This window comes from Osmerus mordax, chromosome 7 (genome assembly GCF_038355195.1).
Source record: "Osmerus mordax isolate fOsmMor3 chromosome 7, fOsmMor3.pri, whole genome shotgun sequence".
Lineage (NCBI taxonomy): Eukaryota > Metazoa > Chordata > Actinopteri > Osmeriformes > Osmeridae > Osmerus > Osmerus mordax.
This window is the reverse complement of record NC_090056.1, coordinates 6,968,962-6,996,926: the sequence shown is the minus strand read 5'-3', so window position 1 is coordinate 6,996,926 and position 27,965 is coordinate 6,968,962. Positions and strand designations below refer to the sequence as shown.

At 48.0% G+C, this 27,965-nt stretch overlaps 4 protein-coding genes across 5 annotated transcripts; 1 reads left to right on the top strand and 3 right to left on the bottom strand.

Moving 5' to 3' along the window:
• Positions 1-8,151: 8,151 nt before the first annotated feature.
• mrgbp (MRG/MORF4L binding protein) lies at positions 8,152-10,684 on the bottom strand. Its single transcript, XM_067240099.1, has 5 exons — positions 10,521-10,684; positions 9,915-10,036; positions 9,739-9,820; positions 9,260-9,334; positions 8,152-8,981 (listed from the first exon to the last, which is right to left on the bottom strand). The coding sequence occupies exons 1-5, from the start codon at positions 10,654-10,656 to the stop codon at positions 8,779-8,781; spliced, it is 618 nt and encodes a 205-aa protein (XP_067096200.1). The 5' UTR covers positions 10,657-10,684; the 3' UTR covers positions 8,152-8,778.
• A 479-nt stretch (positions 10,685-11,163) lies between these two features.
• Positions 11,164-18,402, bottom strand: hm13 (histocompatibility (minor) 13). 2 transcript variants are annotated; one of them, XM_067239718.1, is made up of 13 exons: positions 18,045-18,402; positions 17,090-17,116; positions 16,376-16,474; positions 15,878-15,960; positions 15,672-15,760; positions 15,363-15,448; positions 15,093-15,218; positions 14,954-15,011; positions 14,789-14,872; positions 14,160-14,196; positions 13,956-14,058; positions 13,773-13,858; positions 11,164-12,609 (listed from the first exon to the last, which is right to left on the bottom strand). In XM_067239718.1, exons 1-13 carry the CDS (start codon positions 18,267-18,269, stop codon positions 12,540-12,542), a joined length of 1,173 nt encoding a protein of 390 aa, XP_067095819.1. In that variant the 5' UTR covers positions 18,270-18,402; the 3' UTR covers positions 11,164-12,539. The 2 variants fall into 2 exon arrangements, with proteins under 2 accessions (XP_067095819.1, XP_067095821.1); XM_067239720.1 differs by lacking the exon at positions 17,090-17,116 and having other exon boundaries at positions 18,045-18,379.
• A 273-nt stretch (positions 18,403-18,675) lies between these two features.
• On the bottom strand, positions 18,676-23,848 carry LOC136945608 (deoxyribonuclease-1-like 1). Its single transcript, XM_067239532.1, has 9 exons — positions 23,736-23,848; positions 22,791-22,959; positions 22,470-22,558; positions 21,874-21,963; positions 20,399-20,499; positions 19,770-19,882; positions 19,515-19,672; positions 19,334-19,430; positions 18,676-19,100 (listed from the first exon to the last, which is right to left on the bottom strand). Exons 2-9 carry the CDS (start codon positions 22,941-22,943, stop codon positions 18,966-18,968), a joined length of 936 nt encoding a protein of 311 aa, XP_067095633.1. The 5' UTR covers positions 22,944-22,959; positions 23,736-23,848; the 3' UTR covers positions 18,676-18,965.
• Positions 23,849-23,988: 140 nt separating this feature from the next.
• snx21 (sorting nexin family member 21) lies at positions 23,989-27,954 on the top strand. The gene is made up of 4 exons (XM_067240097.1): positions 23,989-24,084; positions 25,042-25,315; positions 25,496-25,686; positions 26,128-27,954. The coding sequence occupies exons 2-4, from the start codon at positions 25,054-25,056 to the stop codon at positions 26,851-26,853; spliced, it is 1,179 nt and encodes a 392-aa protein (XP_067096198.1). The 5' UTR covers positions 23,989-24,084; positions 25,042-25,053; the 3' UTR covers positions 26,854-27,954.
• Positions 27,955-27,965: the final 11 nt, after the last annotated feature.

The window sequence follows — 27,965 nt, the reverse complement described above, 5'->3', positions numbered from 1 at the left end:
AGGCGGAGGTAGAGACGCTGCTCTCAGTTTGTTTGTTAATGAGCTGAGGGTCTTGGTCCTGTCTCTGGTACTGGAGATACGGACACTTATAATGACTGTGATTAGCTATGCTGTCCATGGGCTTTCAGACATGACTGATACACTGATAGCACTATGACTCTTTACATATTTAACCAGCAGCAGTGTGAGGGCGAGGGAAAAAAATACAAAACGAGAGACACTATCTTCCCTATTTTGGCACTTATCGGCCCAGAGCTGCTTATTAATCTGTTAAACACACACTCCTACTTACAATGTCCAGCATGGTGTACTTTACAAGTGGTTCTGGTCTGGTAGAGAGCAGATGATAAAGCCGTGTGTCAACAGAGTTTGGATGTGAAGCCAGGCCTGCTCTGGCCTGAGGGGAACCTCAGCAACCACAGACCTGCCAGACACTGCCCAAACGGCAAACCAGCTACACACACACACACACAGTGGGGGAGAGGGAGAGAGACGGAGAGAGAGAGGACTAACCACTTGACACACACAGAGAACTGACCACTCTTGAAACCGCTCCTCTGAGGTCCTTTCCTAAGCCTCGAGGACACCACAGGCTAGCTTCTCCTCTCCCCACCTCTCTTCTCCTTTCTCTTCCCCTGTTCCCCACCCCCTTGTCTTCTCCTCGCATGTCCTCTCCTCCCCTTCTCCTCTCTGTCTAACGGGATGGCTCTTTAAACGCCAGTCTTGTTCATTAGAAGCCCAGCCTCATCTGGGACGACTCCCACATAAAGAGCCTATTGGTGGGGGAGTGGGGCCAGCTTTCCACCAAGCCTCCACAGACCCCATTAAACTGTGGCACCAGATCCATGTGGCTGAACAGACAGAGAGAGAGAGAGAGAGAGAGAGAGAGAGAGAGAGAGAGAGAGAGAGAGAGAGAGAGAGAGACAGACAGTGTGAGACATTGACAAAGAGACGGGTCACAGGAATGTCGGAATCTATGACAGAGGTGCTCCCTGTTTGGATCTCAGCCATGGAAAACTGTGAAACTTCTCCTCCCAGCCCTACCCCTTCTCCTCTGTCCTCCCCCCTCCTCCCCCTCCCCCCCTCCTCCTCCCCCAGTAACACCAGAGGGAGGAGCAGCACCTCCACCACCTGTGGCCTCTGCGTCAACAAAACATGCCTGTAAGCCTACTTTTCTTTCCTGCACATGGACCAAATATATCTGCACCTACATAGGCCAACAGAACATAAACCACACCTACAGCCACATACCTCACCCACTCAGTAGACGCTCATTGGCAAACACCATTTTCGCAATTCTCCCTTTGTGATGAATAAAGTATCCACCAACAACACGCATGAACACAAACATACACACACAAAAACACCCTCAAAAGCAGGAACAAACCTGAAATATCTGCTGCCTGAGACCGTGGGGTGCCCCAAACCACAGTGACTCATCACAGGATGATTCTCTAAAACATTTCTGCGGAAGAAGATTTATCATAGGGAATTTCACTTATTTCTCTCTTTTTCTCTCTTTTCTCTCTTTTTCTCTTTCTCTCTTTCTCTGTCTCTCAGTCTCATTCTGTCCGTCTGTCACCCTGACTCAGCTAAACCAGGTGGAAGGGTGGAGAGATGGAGGACTCCAGGAGGTCTGGGCAGAGAAGGGGTGTGACTAGACACTCCCTGTATCATAACAGACTCTCCCTGAGAGAAGGAAGGAATGCCAGAGTAAAAGAGAAAACATTCCCAGCTGAATCAAAACCATGTTCGACCACGCCTGGGAATATGATACCAGCTACCAAATGTACAGTCTCCATGGTTTCCACAGCCAAAACTCAACCCAAAAGACAAAACCTGGATCTGGATTGAGCTTTGGACATGGTAGCTGGAACACCATTCTGCCAAAACCTACCAGTCAGGACAAAGAGCCTTGCCCTAACCATCAGGCATTCTGGCTCCACTACCATGTAGCCTGAATATACAAACAGGTATTATAACACACATATAAATCACTGAAGGACAAAGTTTACAAATGCCAGTAGAAGCAAATCTCAGGAGCAGAATGCAGAAGAATGCAGCAGTCTGCATCCCTGAGAGAGAGAGAGAGAGAGAGAGAGAGAGAGAGAGAGAGAGAGAGAGAGAGAGAGAGAGAGAGAGAGAGAGAGAGAGAGAGAGAGAGAGAGAGAGAGAAAGAGAGATCTGAGCTCATGGGTGTTGGACAAACTTACTGGACAAACTTAATTGGTCCTCCTGATAACTTCTTTTAATCTAGGCAGATTCCACTGTGCAATTGCTTGTTCTCACCAGTCTTTAAATTATAGATGAACACATTTAAAATACCAATACCTGTACATAATGCAAAAGACTAGCACTGCAGGAAAATATCCTCTAAAGTAGCTTAATTAACACCACTAGGAATACATTCTTTATCAATATCAGAGAGGGAGTGCCAGAACTGCAAAGGAAGCTAAATGATGAAAGCAGTTTGACGTAGTACCTGGGAGTACAGAGTTAGAGGGGTGAGTAGCCCTTAGCTTCTAAGCTTTTATTCATGAATCTTCAAAGTCCTAGATGAAAACTCCACTGAAATATTTATGCTGCTCTGTCACAGAACAACTCAAATAGGCTACTGTAGGCCTGGTTTGACATGCTGTCATTGACTCTGACACAGACATAGCATACAAAAGACTACTAGAGGTTATTGCCTACCCTACCTTGCCGATTAATTGACCCAATGGTTAGTTAGTTGTATAACTGGTCATTTAAGGTAAACTCACCAGTATTAGGACATCTAGTCTAGTTCTGCATTCATAAAACATATTGTTTACTCTCTCATCCGGCGGTTCTTCGCTTTCTCAATCTGAATATGCCACACCAAGTAAGGGTGCTTGACGTCTAAATATAATATTAACACATGAAAAATACTTATTTTTTTATCAGTCAAACTCATCTCGTCCTCTGTCATTCTTTTCATTTCAAATGACAGGTGTCTCCTGGCAGTGGTGTGGTCATTCATTGATCCCCAGGATGAGGAGCAGCGGCACGCGTCTCCTGCTTGCAATTATCCTTGAGCTCCTGTGTCTCACATGGCGGGATAATTACCAGGGCTAAACCTCAGACTGGCTGTTGCTTCCCCTCCATTACATCTTATGAAACGGCCTACTGTAACATGGGCGGGAGGGAACACTATTTTAATTAATTGCTGTCCAACAGAAGGTGGTTTTACGCATGGTCGAATCAGGAAGAAAATCGATAATCCGCTCAAGGACAAATTGATCTTTACCGCGTCTTTTGAAGGGCTTTAGAATTAGTTGAAGTACAGTTGGCACCTCAGCACAATGAGTAGTGACGAATTATATCCTTGCATTTATTGAGCAAAGGTCAAATTGTTTGGTGGGGTCTGACGGAAAGGCTGGCTGTAGCCCATCCATTCATGTAAAGGCAATTCATGCCTGGTTCAGGTGGTCAGTGGTCACACATAGCTTCTCTTTCTCTGGAAGAGGGAAGAAACCCACAGCATGGCCTCATGTAGCTCCCGACCTCAGCCACCCACCCACCCACCCTCCTCCCAGTCTCATTCAATCATCTCTATCGAGCCCATAGTCCCCTACCCTACCATCTACCCTGAGAACCTGTTGCTGTGGGTTACATGACCCTGTCAATCATGCAGTCACAATGTGGGCTGCGGTAGGCTGACAGAGCTCTCGCCCCAAGACACAAAAGCTGAATGGTGCCTCACTGTTCACTGGGGTGGGAGCTAGAGGGGGGTTTTGAATCATTGATGAGTTGTTTACAGACTAAAGGTTGGGACCACCATGACCCACCCCTAAGCAGACACACACACATCCTTCCCTTCCCCACGCTCGCAAACACACCACAGATGGCCATAGATTACCAGTACATTGCCAGAGGGATGACAGATAAGGATGGAGAGAGAAAGAGAGAGAGAGAGAGAGAGAGATAGAGAGAGAGAGAGAGAGAGAGAGAGGAGGAAGGAGAGAGAGAGAGAGAGAGAGAGAGAGAGAGAGAGAGAGAGAGGAGGAAGGAGAGAGAGAGAGAGAGAGAGAGAGAGAGAGAGAGAGAGAGAGAGAGAGAGAGAGAGAGAGAGAGAGAGAGAGGGAGGGAGGGAGGGAGGGAGGGAGGGAGGGAGGGAGGGAGGGAGGGAGGTAAAGAGACCAAGCAGCAGGTACACTCCATGGAGCGGATCAAGATGAGTTGTGTTTTTGGTGAGCTGAGATTGCAGGGACAGTCTACCTACCTGTACACATACACACACACACACACACACACACACACACACACACACACACACACACACACACACACACACACACACACACATAAACAGCGCTCACATCCCAGCACTCAGGTTTAATGAGCTGAAGCTGGTCCTTGTTTGTCCCAACACAGCTGTCCTCTGAGCTAGTTACCCTGATACGTTAACAAGGTGTCATTTTGACAGGTGCCCTCCCCCCCACACACACATGCACACTCAACACACAACCCTTTCTCCTGCTCCAGCTGTAATGTAGCTAACCTCATTACAGTAGAACAGAGCTGCTCTATGTGAGACAGCTGACCAACAGCACCTCTTCACTTCTGTTTACACATAATTCACTTAGTGTGACCTAACAAACAACAACCTGTAGATCAAACCTATCTGATTAACTAAATATCTTGACAAAGTGACATTTTCCTATTGTGTGTGTGTGTGAGTCAGTTAGAATATTCTTAAGTACTTAACAAGTCAAGTTAGTAGCAGTGCTGTTTAGAGACCCAGGTAGATTCAGACCTGATTCTTAACTCGACAGTGAGGTCCTCTTAGATATGGCCTGTTTCCTGTCTTGCTCCCAGACTATAGCTTTTGATTCATGGCAACAAGGTTGTCGTGGTGTAGTGAGACATTCAGGAGAAGATGAAGGAGAAAACTGAAGCTCTGGAGAAGTCAAGAACACAGCTGAACACTCCCCAGGGACACGGTAGCCTTGTATACAAATAAAATGTCTTATCCCAACCATCAACAAAAGGTGGGAAACACTTTGCTCCCAGAAGCAACGCGCTGGAAACCCAAAACAAGATATTTTCTTGTTTATTTATCTGTCAGTATATCTGCTTTCCTGCCATAGCCTGTGTGCTTAACAGGCTCAGGGTGTTCTGCTAGCAGAACACAACCTCTGAGATAGAGGCAGCGAGAAAAATGAGCAAGAATCGAGACACAGATTGTGTGAAATAGGAAACCATTCTCAATCTGTGAGAGAAAATGTCCAACTGACAAGAGCGAGGAGAGGTGAACAGTGTGAGAGAAGGCAGGAATGGGATGGAGATTTAGGACCATTTGTTCACCAGGGATTGGACACCAAAGACCCCCACTGAAACGACACATACACACACATAAACAATTACACACACCCCACCCCCACCGAGCCCAAGAAGTTGACAGGTGTTGTGTTGTTATCTGTTTCTTCCCATCCTTGCTGGTACAGATCTGGGGTAGCCATCTTTCTCTTCCTCACACACACACACACACATGCAGGCAGACAAACACAGACGTAAGGTAAGGTGCTTATTTAGTTTCAGGTCCCACAGTTAGAAGTTTGAGCAGTGTGTAGAACTGCCTGCGTGAGAACTGCAGGTACTCTGGAGGATGGGGGTTGGAGAGTGTTCAATGCTGGGGTACGTGAAAGACATGGAGTAATAAAGAGAGGGAGCAGGAGAGGAAGAGAGGGAGAGACAGGATGGACAGAGAGGCTGGCCGGTTTCTCTCCAACTTGCGGGCACTGCTGTCCTTTTCTCTCCTCTCATCTCTACTCAACTCTTCTCGTCTTTGATTTTCCAACAGGTTCTCTAGAGGACCACTATGAAATATACATGTTCCTGTCAGCTGATCTGAGAGCAGCTAAGCTGCCTCGCTGCCTCTCTTTTTCCTCCCTCTCCCCTCTTTCCTCCCGCCCTCCAACATAGCTCTGCTGAGGAGTCCAAGCCTCATGAGTGGTTTACCATTAACAACTCCTTGAATATTTTTCACCAAATCAAATCTCCGACACGGAGACACCCAGACAAACAGTAGCGGCAGCTGTTTGAGTTGGCGATGGAGCCTGGCTGCCAGGAGGGAGCTGAGAGTGGCTCCTGTTCCTGTAAACAACCCCCTGTCTGTCTGCAGAGAGAGAGAGAGAGGCAAGGTGTCCTTGGACTGAAGGTGGATACTGGTCTCTCTCTCAGACTGCTATGCCGGCGTCTCTCTCTTAGGGAGAGTGGCTGTGATGTGTTGTGATGAGGTTGTGTGACACGGTCCCCGTGACTGCTCCAGATGTGCATCCTCACAGATCTGTATTCACAGATGAGGCAGACTATTCCACACCCGTCCAGGACAACAACCATGAATACACGAACGCATATTTCCCTGCCATCCACGTACACAGAACACTGCAGTCTGGATACCCATCTGGCCCTGCTACACACACACACACACTTCCATGCGCAAACATACACACACATTCTGGCTGTCTTTTGGAGGTGGTAATAGATGCATGGTGTATGTTCCATGTGGCCACTGGGGACATTTTACCCTTCTCTCTCTCTCTTTTTCCCTCTTCTGACTTTAGTTCCTGACCAGCAGGCCAAGACGCCTCCTCTACTTCTTTACATAATCCCTTTATGAATAAACATGTCCTCTCTGGTCCCTCGGCTGCTGGGAATGGGCTCCCTGTTTCCCAACACACACACACACCAGACACACAGACCCACACGCACACACCAGGACATGAATATTCAACTGTACGCACCCCCCCTCCCCCATTCTCCCCCTTTTTCTTTCACGCTCCTTCTCTCCGTCTGTCTGAGCAGATCTAGGATATGAGTGCCAACCTCTCTGTCTATGCAAGCTCCGGGGTTGCCACAGCAACTTGGTGGCGACATATTAAGGACAGGTAGATGGCTTTGAACATATTACAAAACTTTGTCGTTTGTTTAGGGAATAGCAGAAACGGGTCTTATTCGCGTTATCTTCGTTGAGCCACATGGCGTCATCCAGTCACATCACACTGCACCTGCATGTGTGAGATCCGACACACAGGTACTGTAAAACGACAGGCCGGCAGGTTGGTAGACAGGGAGTCAGGTGGCTGAGCGGTTAGGGAATCGGACTAGTAATCTGAAGGTTGCCGGTTCGATTCCTGGCCGTGCGAAAAAAAATAACATTGTGTCCTTGGGCAAGGCACTTCACCCTACTTGCCTCGGGGGGAATGTCCCTGTACTTACTGTAAGTCACTCTGGATAAGAGTGTCTGCTAAATGACTAAATGTTAATGTAGACAAGGCAGACTAGGAGGATTCCAGAAAGACTTCTGTGCTGTTTGTCCTCTACACTAGAGAGGAAAACCCCATTCTTATTTTTATTCAGTCTCCTCTCTTTCACTTCCCCCCCACAATCTTTTTATATTCCTTCTGTTCTAGTCTGTTTGACATTAGTTCCAGTAGCTTCTCTCAGAGTTATGGCGCAGACACACATACATTTGTTCCAGTAGCGGGAAAGGATTACATCAACATGCAGGAGGGGTACTAATTCTCAGGTGAACATGGACAACATCGATACTCTCACATCCAGACGACCTTTCCCTGACCTATTCCTTCCTCCAGGCCGGACCACCGAGGAAGCAGACGCCCTGACAGGACTCCAGGCTAGGAGCAGCAGCCATCGATCCCCTGACACTGCCCTGTCAGTATTAACCTCCACCTTCTGGTCCCTCGCCCCCTTGCTGCTCTCTCAGCCCACCCTCCATTCCTCTCAACGCTTCTTTGTGTTTCCGACAATATTACTGAAGCACTGAGCTGACTCTGTGTTGCCTTGGCATTATCCAGATTGCTTACTGGGACGCTGAGTCAGTCAGACGTCGGTAGATCTGAGCCACGCAGCAGCCTAGTGAGGCATGAACAGAGCTGATTGTGGTGTTCTCTTATCCTACTGTGTCCACCCCTGAGCTGAGACCGTCCAGCCTGCTGTCTGCGCGTACAACCTCGAGCACAGGCGGAGAATCCAACCTGTCGCCCAGCGGTGCCGTCCAGCCACAGCTTGGTGAGGCCTGCCCCCTGGTGGTGGGATGGACACGGTGCATATCATTTGAAAAAGGAACCCCCCCCCTTTCCCTCGGGATAAGCAGTGAAGACACTCTAGCCAAAAAACCTGATTTATTAACATTCAAAATGAAACACGTAAAATAAATAGACGACAAATGCAAATGCAAAAAAAAAAAAGTCAAATTCAAAACAGACTGAGACTAACCTTACCACGCACCTTTCTGTTCTAACGTCTGTCGACAAGACACACGGCGAACAACACAAAACATGAGACACGCAGAGCCTTCAGACAGGGGGGAACCTCTCTGGGGTCTGAAGGACCATGCCGACTAGATCGACAACCATGGAACAACATACAAACAGCTCCAGAGATCTGACTACATCGGGTGTCTCCTCTACGTCGCTCCTCTCTGACAGCCAGCCACCAGCTGGTGGTACACACCACGGATGCACTGGAATTATATACGGAGGAGCCAGCAGTCCTGCATTAGCTGTTGTGGGATTAACTGTGCCGGTTTAACTAGAAGCCAAACTAGAGCTGTAGACGGTGTCTGTCCTGGTCCTGGAGCACCGAGGATGGGGGTGGGAGGTGTAGCATGGAGAAGCCTCTGATGGGACAGTCTGGCCTAAGGGTGCTCCCTGGTCCGTCCTGGTCCGTCCTGGTGTGTAGGAGCCAGGCCTGGTCTGCCCCCCCCCCCATCCCCCTACCCATCCCATGGGTCTAGGTGCGCCTCCTCTTGGCGCCCCCGGGACTGGAGGGGTTGCTGCTGGCGCTGAGCGCCTTCTCCGTGGCGCGGCTCCTCTTCCTCTTCTCCGCCTCCTTGCCCGTGGACACGTCGGCGGGGGCGCCCTTCTCCTTGTCCCGCTCGCGCTCCTTGTCTCTGCTGCCCGCACGCTCAGTCATCTTCACAGACGAGTTGCTGCCTGGGAACAGGAGAGGTTTAGGTTTAGAGGGGCTTAGAAATGCCAGAAAGACCGTTTTAGTTTGCGTGACGGTTCAACTTTGGCAGGTTACTAAACTGGAAAAGATAGGAGAAGGGAGATTAGAGAAGATGTTCTTCATTGTCCGCAAAGGGAACCTCGTTTTGTTTGTGAGATATGGGGGAGTAAGAAGGAGAGGTGGAAGGAGAAAGAGAGATGAGTGAGGAGAGGGTCATGGGGAGGCGTGGAGATGCAGCCCAAACAGGAAGGAGCTGTGATACCTTCTTCATGTGTGGCAGGAGGGTCACGCTCCTCCTTGTACTCCTCCTTCACCTCTTCCTCAGATCCCAGTTTACCTGGAGAGGACGAGAGACACGATGATGCACACACACTGCCGGGGCTCTCGAGTGTCGCGCCTTCGCCGTGGGACTCACGCATTTCAACCATTCCTCACGCTCTCACGCGACACCTTGCATTTCTCACGCTGAGAGGGGATAACTTGTCCCGCTGTGTACAATTAATGGACGAGGCGCAGGCATACGGAGGTATGTTTTCTGCCGAGTTGAGAGCTGTTGTTGACAGGTATGGTAATCTCACGCCAAACTTTTGATAAAACTTGAGAGCCCAGCACTGCAAATGTTTAGAGAGTCCATTAGTGAAAGACTTGGAGCAAATAGAGAATCTGAAAGGTGAAGGTTGTGAGGCCAGGTAGAGATGTGTTGTGATGAGTGTCTTGTCTAAAGCATAAATGTTTCCATACCTTCTTTTACATCCTGGATCATTTCATCAGGCAGCATGAAGCCCTTCTCTGAGTTTGGGAAAGGCAAGATCTCTGACTCGTGCTGAAGCCAAACAGGCAGAAAAGAAAACAATAACATAACAGACAGCATCACAGACAGAAATCCCCTGTGTCATCGAGTTACATGTTTAACTAACCAGGGCCTGCATGTCGTACATGGTCCCTAGGTGGTCCCATATGACGCTGGAAGACACCTGCCGGCCAATGTTCTGGCTGAATTTATCCCGGATACAGATCATGTGGAAGTGGCGGTTAACTCCTACATTGAAGACACATCGTCAACACAAACAAGGACAATGTACAGTACAGCCCTAATAAAAGCTGAAAACATACATTCCAGGTATAGATAATGCAAAGATATATTTTTTTCTCAGCTAATTCAATCAACTTAATTTGAGGACATCTGAATTTGTCTCACTAGCTCGAGCTATTTAAATAGCAAGCGAGCTATCCATTAGCTTGGTCTATTGTTTACGTTTTTGTTGACATTCTGAACACAAAAAGTATGTAGCTGAAGACTTAGCTTATAATTTCCCAATGATGCTTTACCTTCCTGTTTTTACATCAAATATTACAATGCTAGTTATCTTGTTAAGTAGTCAACTTTGATTGTTTGTCAAGCGCAGAACATCGTCACTCCAATCCGTGGCTTCGGCCTATCCTAGCCTCAGTAGCTGGTTAGCTTTGGTTAGCTTGATTAGCTTACGTTAGCATTACTGCACACAGCGGATTTTTGAACGTACCTACGGGTTTATGACCAAGCATTGCATGGAAAAGGCACACTTCGACCTCTTGACTCCATACCACCGAGTCCTCGAGGGGACCGATTCCCGAGTCTGCTTGTTTGTCTTCAGCTGGAATCACCTCGGCTTCCCCCATCCTGCTGCTGATACTGGTGTAGCGCAGCTCAGTGGTGCTAGTCTAGTCATGTGCAGTTTCCGATTGAGTCGTTTTGTTTGTTTGGACTCTACTGCTGCTGAGTAAACTGAATTAACGCACCACTCACCTGGCTCTAATCGGGAAGTTTTTTCCGACTTTTGCTAGGCAGGCACACAAAACAAAGAACAAGTGTGTGATTAAAAGGTATTTGCCCCCAGTTTGACTTTCATCACTGTCTAGCATACTTTTGGCTTTGGGAAGTTGAGCAAAGGGGACCAAGAGGCAATTCCACATCTGTTTGAGAAGAAAGCGGCCCCAGCAGGGGAGACACCCATGTTCAGTCCCCCAGGCTGCCCGGCACCTGATCTCCTCTACTTGGAGTGAGCACATATTTTATTTATATCAAGTATTGTTGATAGGACCAAACTCTACCTGTTAACCTTGACCCGTATTCATGTCACAAACACATTAGAAGCCAGATTAAAGCACACTCGTTACATCTGCTTGACAAGAACATTTATTGTAAATAAAACAGATGTGGGACCAGAGTACAGACCCAAGAGAAAACAGATCCTGGTTCATTTACTTAAAACAATGATGGGTTGCATGGATTACACCAAGCAGAGGGAGCATGAGCTTCAACAGATGAACACTATATTTATACAAAACCAAAAATTCTCTTCAGACAACTCAACCACCATGAGTCTGCTCTCCTCCTGGTAGCAACACTGCTCTCCAGAATGGCCCGAGCATGAAACCAGACCAACCGGAGGTCAACTATCATTCCATGCTAAATGTCAAATCAACTGTGTTTGGATAGGTCTTGAACTTTCCACAGTTCTGTGATGGCCTCCAGAAAGAGGTCAGATTTGAGGCCTGGTAATGGAAATGACAACTGGGATTCATTTTTAAACAGTACCCCCCAACCCCAACCCCCCCGCAGATCCTGTCATCGTACTAATTTGCTGGGTAACAGCAGAGCTTTTCACACAGCTGTCACCAAAGCGTACACGATGCATCAGGGATTTGTCCAACGAGGGAAGATGGCATTCTAGAGTTTTGCCAGGCCCCTGGTCACAGCCGAGCTCAGAGGTTCATTGGTCCCTTTGGTCTTGGAGGAGACTGTCTCCCCCTACAGACTGTCCTCTGATACACCCAATCAGTCAAGTACTTGCTCTACTTATCAGACACTCCATACTATAACACACAGGTGATGTCATAGCAGATCAAGAAGACAGAATGATCCCTCATATTTCAATTTCAGACAGTTTCCATTTCAGTATCGAAGACTGTGAGGCAAATCTGAGATCTTGATGAAGGTTTCATGGCAGGGTGGACTTAGAGTACAGAGTGGAGGACATACACTTTCTAACCCCCTCTTGCTGCACTCTCTCTCACACACACACACACACACACACACACACGTCGCTCACTGGCTGAGGGGTTGACAGACCACTGAGATCAGACCCAACTAGACGATCTGAAATGCTTTGTGGCCAGCAGCTTCCCGCTCCTAAAGTAACTATGCCACTTAAATCACCCATTTTAAAATTCTGGCCTTTCAAAATAACGTTATACATGAAAATATCAAATGAGAACAGACAAAGGCAAAATGGATGAATCAGAAAGAGAAACATGAAGGATACACGAGGCACAGAATAAGCTGTTGTACATCTGTAACAAACCACTTTACGAACTAGAAAACATCCCGTAGTCAAAACTATTAGACAGCAGGTCGGCTGTATCCATGGGCAACACGAGCCCCTCCCACTGTGTATTTAAGGAACAGAAATGTGGTGGCAGTGAAGGAGGGAATGAAATAGCGAGGAGGGGAGAGAAGGAAAAAGCTGGTGTGGGAGGCAGGGGAGCTGGGAGGATAGAGTTTACTGCTCCTTCTTCTCAGATTCGGCCTCTTCTTTTGCTGCTGCCTCTTCTGGAGAGACTTCCTCATAGCTGGAGAGATACAGAAAGTAAATAACTTTAGAACCAATATTAAAATCGAGCGTTTTGACATGAACCATTTCCAGTGGGAGAGCAGGAATGCGGATGACGTCTTAATGGTGGGCAAACAGAAGAACCTTGATTTCCAGTGACAGACAGGAGCAAAAAGATGATTCCTCCAGGAGGGGCAGCAGAGAGGGGTGGGATTGTCTCAGTGCAGACAGGCAGCAGAAAGGGGCGGGATTTATTTAGGTTCAGATGGGGTAGCACAGAGGGGTGGGATCTGTCTTGGTGTAAAGGGGCAGCAGAAAGGGGTGGGATTATCTTGGTGTAGAGGGGTGGGATTTGTTTTGGTTCAGACGGGGTATCACAGAGGGGTGGGTTTGTCTTGGTGCAGACGGGCAGCAGAGAGGGGAGGGGCAAGAGCCATCCAGTCCTGGGTGACCGGGGAGTATGAAGCAGAATGGAGAGGGGGCGTGGGAGGCGTACCTGCCCAGGAGAGGGGGCGGGGCCTTTAGGAGGTGGGCGTGTATCGGCGGCGGCGGGGAGAGGAGGAGGCAGGGTTCATGGCTGTGGCGAGGCTGGCAGGAGAGCCGGAGACGCTGGGGAAGGAGGTCAGCCGCGGGGTGTGGGGGAGGAGCTCCTCGGACGACTCATAACTGGCCCCGCCCCCACAGAACGAGGAGAGGAGGGGGAAATGAGGAAAGATGAGAGAGAAAAAAGAAAACCAGAAGGGAGCAAGAGAGAAATAAAGGGAGGGAGCAAGAGAGTGAGAGAGAAGTAGATAGCAGGTCAATAGACTAGTAGGTAGTCTGAAGGTATTAACAACTCTAGAGGTGAGGAGGATGAGGAAGATGGAAAGCTGAAGACAGGGGAGGGGAGTGAGGGAGGGAGGAGGACGCAATTTAGCCGACCGGGCTTAAGATGGCTGGTTTCTAAGTCCCAGAGTCACCATGGAACCGCTCTTGGTGAAGAGATGTGTTTTAGTGCCCATTCTAGACAACACAGAACAGCTCTGATTGGAGCATGCTGGTACAGGAGAAGACTGTGAAACAGAGGATGGATGGATGGATGAGACAGGTGACAGCCTGAGAAGGATCCAGGATGTGCCATGTCTGGCTGAAGCAGACCTGTACAGATCAGAACGGTTGGGATGAAAGTTCTGCACGTCTCACCTGAACATCTCGGTGAGTTCTCCCTTCAGCAGAGCCACCACCACTGGGAAGCCTATGCATGCTGGCACCAAGTACAGCAAGGCAGGCTGGGAGACAGGAAACGAAAGCAGTCAGTCAGTGATCTCAGCCTTTTCTGGAAGGATACAAGACAAGGCCTGTGGAAGGCTACTGTTGAAGTCTTACCTGGGCGTGTTTGAAGGTGTGCATGACAAAGATGGTGAGGCCCAGACCAAAGATGTAGGCCAGGAAGCTGGCATAGAAGTAGGTCCTGGAATTCTTCTTCAAACTGGTAGACAGAGGACTGTGGCATGAGACACGGTGTAATGACAGGGAGAGGGAATTTTAATAGCGATGACACGGACGATAAAATAGAAGACTGGAGCTCACCTGACATCAAACCTGAGCAGCAGAGCAATGAAGATGCCTGGAGAACAACAGGAGAGAGAGAGAGAGAGAGAGAGAGAGAGAGTGGAGTGGGAACTGAGGAGTGGGTAGCAGGACATGGAACTTCCACTACTGCAGATCTAAATCTAGTCTGGTGCTACAGGGAGCTCTCTCTGGCTCCAGCTCCCTACTGGTCCTATCAGATTGACTAGGCTTGATCTTGATAACACTTATCAACACTCCTGGCTAAAAGGGCATGCATTGATTTACTTTACTGGCACAATGAACTCAAATGAGTCAGACTGTGTTCATAACATTGGCAGACCAAATATAAGATTCGGGGAAGTGTGTCATTCCCTGAGCCAATCATGATCTTGCTAAATAAACAGGTGCGTGTGCTGCAATAGTCTGTCTGTCTTACCTCACACACAAGATAGTCAAATGTCGATATTGTAATGCGATGCAGTGTTTCCTTGAACAGTGAACGGTGGAGTGGTGCTAGCAAAACAGGGCCTTTGTGAGGAACCTTCTAGATTCATTTGGTATGACACCTTCTCTGTAGTGTGTATGTATGCATAGATGACAGCATAGAGATAGGAGGGCATGGATCATGTGTGCGGGTGTTGTCCTACCAGGGATGACGATGTCTCCAAGCCCCAGCATGGCAAAGTTGCTGGCGTCCAGCCCCCTCTCCAGCAGGTCTTGAGGAAACACCACTGAGGGGGAGAGGGAGGAGTTCAGAGAAAACTTACCAAATTGCTGACTTTCACAAAGCCCAGACAGCCGGGTCTACTCACACTTGATCGGAGCCTCAAAAGACTTGGCCACGGTTACCATGACGTTGGTCCCAAACACCTGGAGAGAGAGAGAGGTTGTCACCACACAGCAGTGTACAGTCGTGTGCCCCAGGTATGCTCAGGTGGGAGGGAGACTCACCCAGAAGACGTCGTACACAAACAGCCCCCCCAGCAGGATGCAGCCAGTGCTGACAGTGTTCAGGTGCAGGAGCTCCACCCCGTTCAGGGCGAACGCCAGACCAAACAGGTTATTGGCGATCCAGTGCTGTGAAATCATAAAAACATACCAATATGTTACTGCTTCTCCACAGCTGTAACAGTTTTATTGACAAAGCTCCCAGAAAGACATGAATCAGTAGATACTTTTGTTTGGGGGTCTACTCTAGGGTCAGGTAGCTGGACTCGTCACCTTTTTGAGGATGTACCAAACTCCCACCACACTGCTGATAGCCAAGCAGATCAGGTCCTTGGTGTCAAACTCATAGTTGACGATCTCTGGAAGAGTGACAGTCAAAATGACTAAAAACACTGACTGACCCTCTCTCTCACGCGCACTCACACACACACACACACACACACACACACACACACACACACACACACACACACACACACACACACACACACACACACACACACACACACACACACACACACACACACACACACACACACACTTCTCTTCAGTGCTTTCCTAATCTGTAGCTGCTGGTCTCACCTTCTTTGGTCTCGCCTGAGCCCTGAGTGAAGAGCAGCTGGTACTGCTTGATGGGTAGATTGGCAGGAAACACCCGGTTCATGAATGGACTGGAGGAGAGTGAGGGAGAGAGAGAGAGGGAAAGAGGCATGCGTCAAGTCAACAACGACCCGGTCAAATCTGTCCACTTCCAGGTGGTTTGTGGGTCTCTCCGCTCTCTGCGTTACCTCATCGTGTGCGACAGGGCCAGGATCCCCAGGACAAAGAAGTACATGGAGAGCAGCATGTTGATGTACTCCTGGGAGAAGATCTAGGAGAGAAAACACACCGTCATCCCCACACTGGTATCGGTTCACCTCTCAACAGGCACACAGCCTCAGTCCTAAAGCAGGAGCTCCAGAACGGGACAAACCACACAACAACAACAAGGGGCACAGGCAGACAGAGGACATGATGGAACTCACCTTGAAGAAGAGGTATTCCATTATATTGAATGATTGATTGTTGCATAGAAATGACCGGATGTTAGGTACTATATAAGACTACGTTTATTGTTTGTCACCTCTCTGCCGAGCGACTGTAGTAACACGTGTCCTCCGGTGTGACGGGTCACAGAGCACTCTGTTACATGCTTTCATATTTCCAATAAAGAATTTGTATTAATCCGGCAATCACAGCAATCCAGTTGTACAGTGTCTTCAGAAAATGTCCTTTTCAGAACTCACCTTGAAGAAGAGGTAGAGGCCAAAAAGGGTGCAGCTGGCAATGATGGGAAACCTGGCTGCATCTCTGCTGGTGATGGTCTCTGGCATGTCTGATGCATTCTGGGAACACAAACAGACAGAGGTTGAAAAACATCACTGCATAAGAAGGACCAGAATCCTAGTACACTCTAACAGAGGCACTCCTTAAGAAACCATCAGAACCACCCACATGGAACACTGGAACAGGCTACTGGACGCCCTCACTGCCTGCTGGTATATGGTTCTGTAATATTATTGTCAATGGAGCACAAGTGTAATAGAACACTATTGGAACTTTACACGTATCAGTATTGCGCCATCTCATCCCAATCTGGGCTGGAACGGGGGCTGGGAATATCCAGTCGGATGTGGTGATGAGCAGATCCCCCAAGGGGATCTCCTAGATCTATCCTGATCTGCCAGGGGAATCTACTAACTGGGTCGGTGAGAGGAAATCAGAAAAGAGGAGGCGAGATGGAGTGAGAAAGAGAGAAGCTAGAACCATGGCAGTCCCTCAGCAGACCAAATCAGAGGGTCTGGCCAGTCAGGCCACTGTTTATACAATACCACCCCCTCAGGCCTTGTACTAACATTGTAACCACGTTAACCGCAAGCAGTCCCACACTCCTGTCACTGACTCCAAGATGACACCATACTGTGTACAAAGTGTGTGTAGGCTGCCCTTCTAATACTCACGCGGTACGCACCATTTTCTCCATCGACCTACAGATGAGATAAGTGTACAGAGAAAGGGGTTAGCAGAGCGTGAGGGGCAGACACTGCAACCACACAAACCGTCCTCAAACACGATGCACTCTGCAGCAGTGGGAGTTTAGTAGAAACACTTTAGTTTCACACCACTCGCCTACCCTGGCAGGCATCCATGACAACCATGCACTATTTTCACATACTAGTGTGATATGAGGAGGAAGTTGTGGAGATGAAACTAGATAGCAAACATGCAAATAACGGGAGGGCAGGTGGGGGTGACGGCTAGACCAGTCACAGTGCTGACCAGACCTACATTGTGAAGACGTGGGTGTCATCTGAGCTTGCAAACTTACACATAATCGACTCTGCGCATGTCTACAGATATGACAGGAAACCCCCCCCCCCCCCCCCCTCCAAAAAATAAAAAATAAAACCACGAAAGTCGTTGTACACGTCTCCATCCATCATCCCATTGCTACCTAAACCTCGCGTTGAGATCTGTCACTGTGAGATTATGCGGAATGGATTGGTAAAGCAGCTGGCTAAATAAAAGGTATCACGCTAGCTACAAACAAGCTGCAATCTATCTTTCAAGCACATAATTGCGAGGAAAATTAAGCTAACTCTATAAATGTCACCAAATTGACTTAGCTAGCAAACATGTTGCAATCAGTCATTGACGCCGGCCTGCTCTATCCGGTGTCACCGCGGCGGTGCAAGTTAAACTAAAGCTGTACTGTACTACGACGCAAACAGGCTAATTACTTATTTAGTCTCGTCGAGAGACTGGTTGACATGTCTTTTGATTGTTGAAAGGTGACAAATCCAACGTGTACTTAAGCCAGATCTGTTGAGGCTAGCTAGCTACAATAAACCTCTGCGAAGTAAATTGGGGCAACAACATACCAAGGACTAGCTATCAACCAGTTCCCGTTAGTACCTTGGCTTTGGAACAGTTGACGGACCGCAGAGCTCCGAAGAAGATGGGCAGCAGGGCCATGAATACGAGGCTTCCATATGCCAGCGCGGTGCCCTCTGGTGTTGCCACAAACTTGGCCACCGTGGCGTTCACGGCGTCGGTACCATTGGAGTCAGTTGCATTCAGGCCGTCCAGGGTTGATGGAATTTCAGTCGGTAAAGCCGATGCTTGGTCAACATCAGCCATTGTTGCTTGTTGTTCAGCAACCCTTCAGAGAACGCGCTGTCTATATGCTGTTTGAGAACACTTTTTGTTTCTCATTCATCTAGGTTCTGCTTCAGTTAAGGCCACGTTTCCTAAATCTTCTCTGCAACAGCTGGATATCGTTGGTTTTGACTGAGACTGGTTTTGTTGTGTAGATAACATTCAATGTTTCTCGTTACCGCCGCCTAGCGGTTTGGGTTGGGAGAACAATGACGTACCAGTGTATGCAGGTGATTTTTTTGTTCCACACAGGTCAATTATTTGTGGCTTGCCCAATGTACTACATTTGTGGTTTATATTTTATTAAAACATCTAAAAAGTACAACACAAAAAGCATCATGTAATAGACATTTCTGCAATACAAAACATTTACATTAATTCCTGTAAAAATGATTTTAAAATGATTTATTCACAATCATCAATATTTTAGGGAAATGATATTGAGAGCTAGAGACAGTTGAATGAATCAATATCTAACCTGAAGCTAGTTTCACAGCAGAGTCAAATGATCCAGTCTCTTAAGACAAATGCAAGACTACTCTTGGTATGAACCAGGACAGGGTGTCTGTGTTTGTTTTCCAATGAAGGATTAAAAGATGAGTTGAAACAGAAGGACGGAGGTTTTGACTGTTCAAAATGGGAGGCTCAGCGATTAACCAACTGGCAAGATTGAGGTGATTACAGATAAGAGTGCAGGCTAGACCAGATGATCCCAGAGAGGATGATGAAATGAGGCAGAGCCCGTGTGGGCTGTGCTGAGGATGGAGTCCGTAGCTTCACCTCCACGGGGAAATGGTCACTCACCCTCAGAACCTGCACACACAAAGCCAGAGCTATCAACAGCAAGACCTGGGCCCCGTTCCATAACTCCTAATCCCGAGCCACACACACCCCTACACTGCTAGTCATTTCTCAAGGGAATTAAGTAGGGAGGAGGACAGGATGTTTTCTATTGAATTAGAACCACTGTGTGTGTGTGTGTGTGTGTGTGTGTGTGTGTGTGTGTGTGTGTGTGTGTGTGTGTATGAGAGAGAAAGCATTGTTACCCTCTGTTTAGTCATCTTGAACTCATTGGCAAAGTCAAACACCTTGGCTGAGTATGGCTCGATGTTCTTCAACAAGGACGCACCATGGACCACAATCCTAAGAAACACACACACAAAGGCGAATGTACCCCATCTCATCACACCCTGCTTTACCCTGTCCCATCCTTCCCTCCTCTCTCACCTGTCGTAGGGACAGTTGGTGATGTCCCGAATGGTGGTGTCCACTTTGTCTCCTATTAGCCAATAGAACCCTGGCTTGGTGAAGAGGCGGATGTCCTGCTTCTTTGTCCGGGTCATGTACCCACACCCTGCCTTGAAGTCCCCCAGAAACATGACATTCTAGGAGAAGGGGGGGGGGGGGGGGGGGGGGTGACCTACAGTTAGGTCTTGTAACATGACCAGAGACCCCCCAACAATGACCTTCCCTTCTCATTACCGAGGTGTTCATGAGTTTTAAAACCTCTGGGAGGATGTCATAGAGCTTGTCCATCTCCTGGACTGCGTTCTTAGGGTGGGAGAAGAGGGGGACCAGCGCTATCTCTCCCAAGTCTGGAAGAACAAGGAACACAACATCAGACACAGCAGAGGGACTTAAAAGGGGATAGTTCACCACAAAATAAAAAGTACATATTTTTTCCTCTTATTTACTTTCTACCGAATGACACCCGCCAACCGTATCATGAACATAGCCTCTTGTCCATGCGTATGTGCATGCTTTCTTATGTGCGGTGATACAGTATAGGCGGTTGTCGTTCGGTAGAAAGGAAAAACGTAGTTCTCACAAGCAACTGCTCACAACAAGGTCTGTGGATTATCTTGAGTGACGGGTCATGATTTCTGACAAGAGACATTGCTGTTGAGTTTTTCAACTGCCAAAAGACCAGCCAAATATAGTTCCATTATATAGAGAAGGCAGACATCTATGGCCAAGATCTCCAAAACTTTGCAACTCACAACAAAACAACCTAGATGGATAAACAACACTACAGGTAAGAGGAAAAATAAGCATTTTTTTATTTGGGATTAACTTTCCCTTTAAAGTCAGACTCCAACATGTTTACCAACCGGTTTTGTTGCTTTGTATGATCAGCACAAATGGTTCTCTGAAGAAATCATTATTTGTATCTGGGTACTGGTACTGACCAGTTATATTCACTGAGCCGATCCTGCAACATAGACATGTTGGAACACACACACACACAGACAATTATAACGGGATCACTGTTCAAGGGAACATGATGACTGATGACAGTTGGTTAGATACAGCATGTTCAATTGTTTTTGAAAGGAAGGGTAACAGTGATCATCATCCCGGCTAAACCCTCCATCTCCCACGATCTCTCAATCACCCTGGGATCTGCGACGGTGACCCCTTCATCCTCTGCCAGGAACCTTGGGGTTACCATGGACGACGAGCTCTCCCTCACGGCCCACATTGCTGCGGTCTCCCGGTCGTGTAGATTCACCCTCTACAACATCCGGAAGATCAGGAAATACCTGTCTGAGCACTCCACCCAGCTGCTAGTCCAAGCACTTGTCCTCTCCAAGTTGGACTATTGCAACTCGCTGCTCGCTGGTCTCCCAGAATGTGCAACCCGCCCTCTTCAGAGGGTTCAGAACGCAGCGGCCCGCCTGGTCTACAATCTACCCAGACGCTCCCATGTTACCCCGCTCCTCATCTCTCTCCACTGGCTACCTATCATGGCCGGTATCAGATTCAAGACCCTGGTATTGACCTTCCGAGCAGTGAACGGGACTGCACCCGTCTACATCAAGTCTCTCCTGCAGCCTTACACCCCCACCCGTCACCTACGGTCTTCTTCAGACAACCGCCTGGTGGTCCCACCACTCAAGACCGCCCGGTCCCAACACAAGCTCTTCTCCTGTCTGGCCCCCCAGTGGTGGAATCAACTCCGCACCTCCATCAGAGACACTGACTGTCTCTCCACCTTCAAGAAAAGGCTCAAGACGCACTTGTTCCGGGAGTACAACGGTACTTGCTTGACCCGATGTTAGTTTCCTCAAGGATCACAATGACTCTTGCTCAGAGACTTGTTGCTCTTGTGGTTAGTGGTAACTGATTTAAAATTGTTTGTACTCGCTGTGATATATTGTTTTTATTATTGTTGCTTGTTTTGTTTTTTTTCCACAGGTACACTTGCACTTATAGAAGTTCATGTTGTTTAATTGTAACTTGTTTAACTACATGCTCTTATGGTTCTTCCCTTTGGCACTTACTTTGGTTGTTCACAATGTGTGCTTCATGTTTTGGCTACTCGCAATGTTTTGTGGCTATCTCATTGTTATGATCAGTGACCTATGCACTTTGTAAAGCTCTCTCTTGGAAGTCGCTTTGGATAAAAGTGTCTGCTAAATGAATAAATGTAAATGGACTGATGTGTGTGTGTGTGTGTCAGAGTCTGATGATTTAGATGAGGACAGCTAAGGGGAAAGTCATACTGTGTTTCTGGCCTTGCATACTTGTCCTTGTGTCAGACTGTTCTTACCCATCTGGGAGGCAGATGTCAGTGTGCTCTTACCTATACAGGTACACATATTGCTGCTTGTCTGTAGGTGTTGGTCCCAGACCTACACTGGACACAGACTTGTAGCGGGTGTGCTCATTGTATCTATGAGAGCAGAAACAGACAGGAAAACAAGGACACTATATAACTATAACTGACACACTCTCTAGGGGGGTATATATATTGTAATGCATACACTTTCTCACAGAGCACCATCATGCCAAGGAACATCTCCATAAAACAGCATCTCTATAAAAAAATATTTAACTGCATCTGCTTCTTTACTGAAGCAATACTAACTTTCACTGAGACCAATGTTGACTAGTTTAGACTGAAGTAGAGTATAAATGAATGATATCACAACAGACAAGCTTCTGCTGACATTGCCACAAGAGGATAAACTCAGTTATATTTCCTGCAACACCCGAGTGGGTTGCTCTGACAAAACAATAACTCCTAGCTTGTTTACACCATCTGACACCAAACGAAAGAATCCCAAGAACCCTAGGATGTACTGTACATTTGATGGTAACGGTAAATCCAGTTGGAAAATTCAATTATCCCTTTTCCTTTAAATTATTTGACCCCAAACCTGGCATCATCTACTGTACCTGTTTAAGGACGTCACCAGAGCCTTGGTGGCCTTGCCCTTGGGGTCCCTAACCCCCTGCAGCAGGCAAACGTCACAGCGAGACACGATCTGGAGACACAACAACAAGCTGATCATACTGAGATGTTCTGGTGTGGAATGCTCCATAAACCTGACCTTCCTTCTTTCCCGCTTTCATGTAATCTGTGATTTAACATTAGTGGATTGGTGAAAACTAAGGCCCCGGTCATTCATCTGCTCAGATGTGGGATTTCCCAGGCGAGGGGAGGAAATGAGGTCGGTAGCGTTTATAGAGAACCCAACAAAAACTAGTTTCTCTCGCCTTTGTGAGTGTGTTCAGGATTTGAAATTTGGACGCCTTGGTGCTGTTGAAGCCCTGGGTGTTGAAGGCACAAATCTTAAAGGCGCTGCAGGAGCCCCATAGCAGGAGCAGGGAGAAGAGGAGGAGGAGTGGAGGAGCAGAGAGGTGCTGCATGTTTCTGGCTGGCTTTCTGCAAAGAGAGAAGACAGACATTTGGATCAAAACTGAGGCTAAAGAGCAAGTGGGAGAGCAGCTACAAGAGTAGTCAGCACTTCCTGTTCGTCATGGCTCAGGCATGGCTAGTTGGACAAAAGGAGTTAATAATTTCATTACCTCAACACAACAACTGGGTGTGGGAACTAGGAATCCTCATTTCCTATGTAAACTTGGTTCACTGAAGGTCACAGCCAGGGATGTTGACAATGAGACTGAATGCTTTCCATGCAAGTTGAGACAGATTTAATAGATTTACTGACTAACTTTAAAGTGTAAACAAAATACATCGAAGTGTAGTAGAACCAGTCGTCCTGCTTTCAGGATGGCCCGGAGACCTCAGACCACACTAGAATCATAGAACCATCCTACAACCACACAGGTTCTCCTCTACCATAACTAATATGATACTTTTAGTCATGTTGAGCTCCTCTGATATCTGAACAACACGTCCAACATGTTTCACAAACTGCAACCAGACTTTTGTCTCATATGGTCTTTGCTTTAAAGAGTTGTCTGGTTCTCTGAATACCCTGACAAACCAGTCCAAACTACAGAGGATTTCAACAGTCAGAGTGGACATGTTGGTATGCTGTTCTCATAAATGGGGTCATGTTTTCTATACATAACCTCAAGTTGTCAAAGATGTTAAGAGCCTCCTACTTACAAACATCAATAAACCCCAAAACTCACATGCTCACTTACTGAGTCGTGTGAGGGTAAAGTTATGTGGCCAAAATAGAATTATCTTACCTTATATGTTGGATGCGGAAGAGCTCGTCAACTAACTTGGTAATCCGTTGGTGATTTTTCTCACCAGAAGATTCTCACCTGGGTGTAGGCCCAGGTGTCATTTTACATCCACCCTTTAACGAGCTTTTACCTGTCACCTGACATTCTCGCCTATAAGAGGCGGTGGGTGGAACAGCAAATGAAATCTCCACAACAGATTTGCTGGCGCCTAGCGTAAGCAACTGCAACTGCATACAGACTGCTTTGGCCAGCCACAAGAGAGGTAGGACTACACAGTCACACGTCCCACTCACAAGTTTGGGATGACATGCTGATGAAATAACGGTGTTTTTACTGAACCATCATATGGGTGAGTTTGTTTTGTGCAACTGTACATTTTTAAGCGGATTGTTTATAATAGCTCACTTTTTTAAATTGTTGAATGCTTTCTACAATTAAGCTACATACATAACAACAACTTGTGGCTAACGGTAGCTAATAAGTTAGCTAGCTACAGTAGCTCCTTTTGTAGCTTACTAGTTTAGTTAGTAGCCAGTGCATATTTGTTTGCTAACTGATAATTTGGTCTGTTAAAAAGCAAGCCAGCTGAGGAGTAAAACTTGTCAGTCGCGGGCATATTTATGCTTATGTCAAGTTGACTCGATACAGTAGCTTAGCAGCACCAGCTGTAGACTAGCTAAATTGGGAGTAGATGTGTTTCCAGCTGGCTAGTTTGTTATATATATGCAGTTGGCTTTATAGCAAGAACGAAATTTGGCCTACGTTTATTTTAAGTTGCTTGGTACTGTACAGTATGCATGTCTGTTAAAACAACGAACGTAAAGGTAATCGTCAAAATTAAACTTTCTTTTAGATGACCCCGCCCCATACAGTACTGTAGCGTTAAGTGTCTAGTTACAGTGAGTGATATGAAACTAATTATTGATGCGCTAGAAATCACGCAAGAGTCAACGGTGCTCACGTCCTGTTCCTCGACAGCACAGCCGTTTCCGTTGTGTGCACTGTCCTCCTTATGAATTTATGCTGACACAACAGACTTACGAGACTTTTTTCTCCATGTAGGTACTGTAGGTAGAAGATGAGCGCTCTCCGTAGGTTTTAAACTTAAGGATCTAAAACATACTGGACTCTTGGAGGTTATTAGAGAGTCATTATTATTAGATTTTCACTTCCCCATCATGTGGGCAAGTGTATTAATTGCTTTCATATTTAAAGCTTCAAGTTGTGAAAAGGTGTCAGTGACGTTTGTATGAGCTGTGTCTTGTTGGTCAGCTGATGTGACCGTTGTGTTGACGACCCTCCCCAGTGGTCTGATGGTATGGCCTCCCGGCTGCTGGACCGGCTCCGCCGCTCGTTCTTCAGAGATGGGGACGCGTGTAAAGACGAGGACGCCGTGGAGGACTTCCCAGAGAGCTCGGAGCTGGAGGACGACACGGAGTGCGTCTCGGAGCGCCTAGGTGGAACTCTGTGTTTCGACGGCTCAGGGGGGGAGACGGAGGAGGCGGGGGGGGAGGGCTCGGGGGCCGACAGCGACTCGGACTTCTTGGGGGAGTCTCTGGACGAGGGATTCATCAGCACAGGTAACGCCACACCTACATGATCTACACCATGTACATGAACCCTAAGCCTATAGTACATTAGACTGTCTACATTACCCACCAACTGTAACAGCAACACAGTACTCTACCATGTTCAAGCCCCAACAGCTTTCGCTTCCGCCTCGGTGGCATGCTCAGTTCCTTATTCCTGTACGTCTGCAGACGCAAGTCCAGTCGGCCTGTCCCCGTCCGGCCCCTCCCTCCTGACCCGGCAACTGCAGGAGAGCTGGAGAAGCCTGCGGGGTCTGGGCGGGTCAGGGGGGCCGGGCGGGCCGGGGGCCCAGCAGGGGGGGAGGCTGCTGTTTGAAGTCACTGACGCCTGCGTGGTCCAAGATGGAACATCCAAATATGTGGTGAGGAGTAGCCAGGAGCGTTACAGTGAAAATGTCTCTCCTCACCTCCTGTGGTGTTTCACTATGTTGGGGAAGGTGCTAATGTGGTGTTTCACTAGGTTGGGGGAGGTGCTAAGGTGGACGTTTCACTAGGTTGGGGGAGGTGCTAATGTGGTGTTTCACTAGGTTGGGGGAGGTTCTAATGTGGTTTCACTAGGTTGGGGGAGGTGCTAATGTGGTGTTTCACTAGGTTGGGGGAGGTGCTAAGGTGGACGTTTCACTAGGTTGGGGGAGGTGCTAATGTGGTGTTTCACTAGGTTGGGGGAGGTTCTAATGTGGTGTTTCACTAGGTTGGGGGAGGTGCTAATGTGGTGTTTCACTAGGTTGGGGGAGGTTCTAATGTGGTGTTTCACTAGGTTGGGGGAGGTGCTAAGGTGGTGTTTCCTTGACTCCGTCCTCCAGCTGTACACCATCCTGGTCATTCAATCGGGGCTCTCCGACAAGACGCCGGCGGTGATCTCGCGGCGCTACTCCGACTTTGAACGACTGCACGCCCGGCTGCGCCGTCGCCACGGTGACGAGATGCAGCGTGTCTGTTTTCCTCGGAAGAAGCTGCGTCGGAACTATGTCGCCGAGACCATCGCCAAACGTAGCCGTGCCTTCGAGCAGTACCTGAGCCACCTGCACTCCCTGCCGGGCCTGCGGGGGGCGTCCTGCCTGAGGGAGTTCTTCTACCTGGGGGACCTGCAGGCAGGGCAGGCCCTGGTCAGGGTCGGGCAGCACCAGGAGGCCCTGGGGCCTCTCCTCAACGCCCGCAGGCTGCAGGAGAAGCTGGGCCAGGAGGGCCAGCAGGCCTCCCACTGGCTGTTCACCGTGCTGGGCCTGGTGTGCTGCTTCCAGGCGGTGGAGCAGCTGGAGGAAGCGGTGGAGCACTGTGACCTGGCCCTCCAGGAGCTGGCCCCGCCCCCTTCTCAGGAGCCGGTGCGGCCCAGCAAGGTCCACCCCCAGCTGGTGCCGCTGCTGCAGATCACGGTGCGTCTGTCCTGGAAGCTGTCGCGAGACAAGCGGCGCTGGGAGGCCCTGCTGCAGGAGCTGCAGGAGGCCGGGGTGGACCCTGCCGGCCAGCCCAGCCTGCAGGAGTACCTGGTCAAGGAGAGCCTGCTAGAGACTGACCAAGACCACACCTAGACCACCTGCCCCACCCGCCACACCAGCCCCATGCAGACCAGCCTTAGACCACACCTACACAGGTTACCCCTAGACCTCTGTGGAGGATCCCCAGCCCAAAGTGTGTGTGTGTGTGTGTGTGTGTGTGTGAGTGAACTGAACCGCGTGTTTATCTCTATACAAGTTTGCGGTTGTGACCCTCTAAATCAACACACCACGGACCTTCACTCTACCAGCACGCAAAAGACAATCACTTCCCCCTGAGCACAAGCGTTGGTAACCTTGTTAACCTTAGACTGAAGCTAAACACTAAATGTTTTAATATTTACAGTGGTTTGTTGTAGTAGTGAAAAGGTGCTGCTGTGAAAACTAGTTTTACCAAATACCTTTCTCTAATGTTTTCACAGCAAACAATGGGTCAATATTTCCTAACCAGGTAAAGGCAGCATTTGATTAACCTTTCATTCTTCCTTTTTATTAGGACATCTTACATGAAATGCAGTTAGAATGTCTTCGTGTGGGACATTGGATTATAATAAGGGAATAGGATTTTAAAATGAAATGTTTGCACAGCCCAAGTCTGACATTAAAGACAGATCAGTGACTCTTAGGGAGAGATCTGAGGTTGGTTGTATACTAATGATGGTAGTAAGGGAAAAGCAGAGCTGGACATACTGTAGTGCTCGGTGGAAGAGGCTAGCTGCGAGTTTACAGTCAGGGAAGACTTATTCTGCATCATTGATGTGATAAAGCCACTTTTAGCATGTATGTATGTGTTTCTAGTTAACTCCCTTGCAAAATTATATTTAGTTTGTGTGTGCGAGGGTGAAAAAAAGGTGGATAGAAAGATGGTTTGAGGACTGACCAGAGGGGGTGAGGTATTTCTATTCAGCAGACTAACGCTAAGCATTCAGAGCATGTCAATTAACGTACGAGTGTGCCCATGTACTGCTTTGCCTTCTAGCTACGATGATCTCATTTTACTAACAAACAATTAGGAAAATGTCCCACCCAACATGCGCTACGAAAGAGATACCTCTGTGTATACCCACAAACATTTCTGTACTGTTCGTTTTACTAAATGTGGAATGTATTTTGTCAAATAAACCTATTTTAAACTTACTGGTCACGTT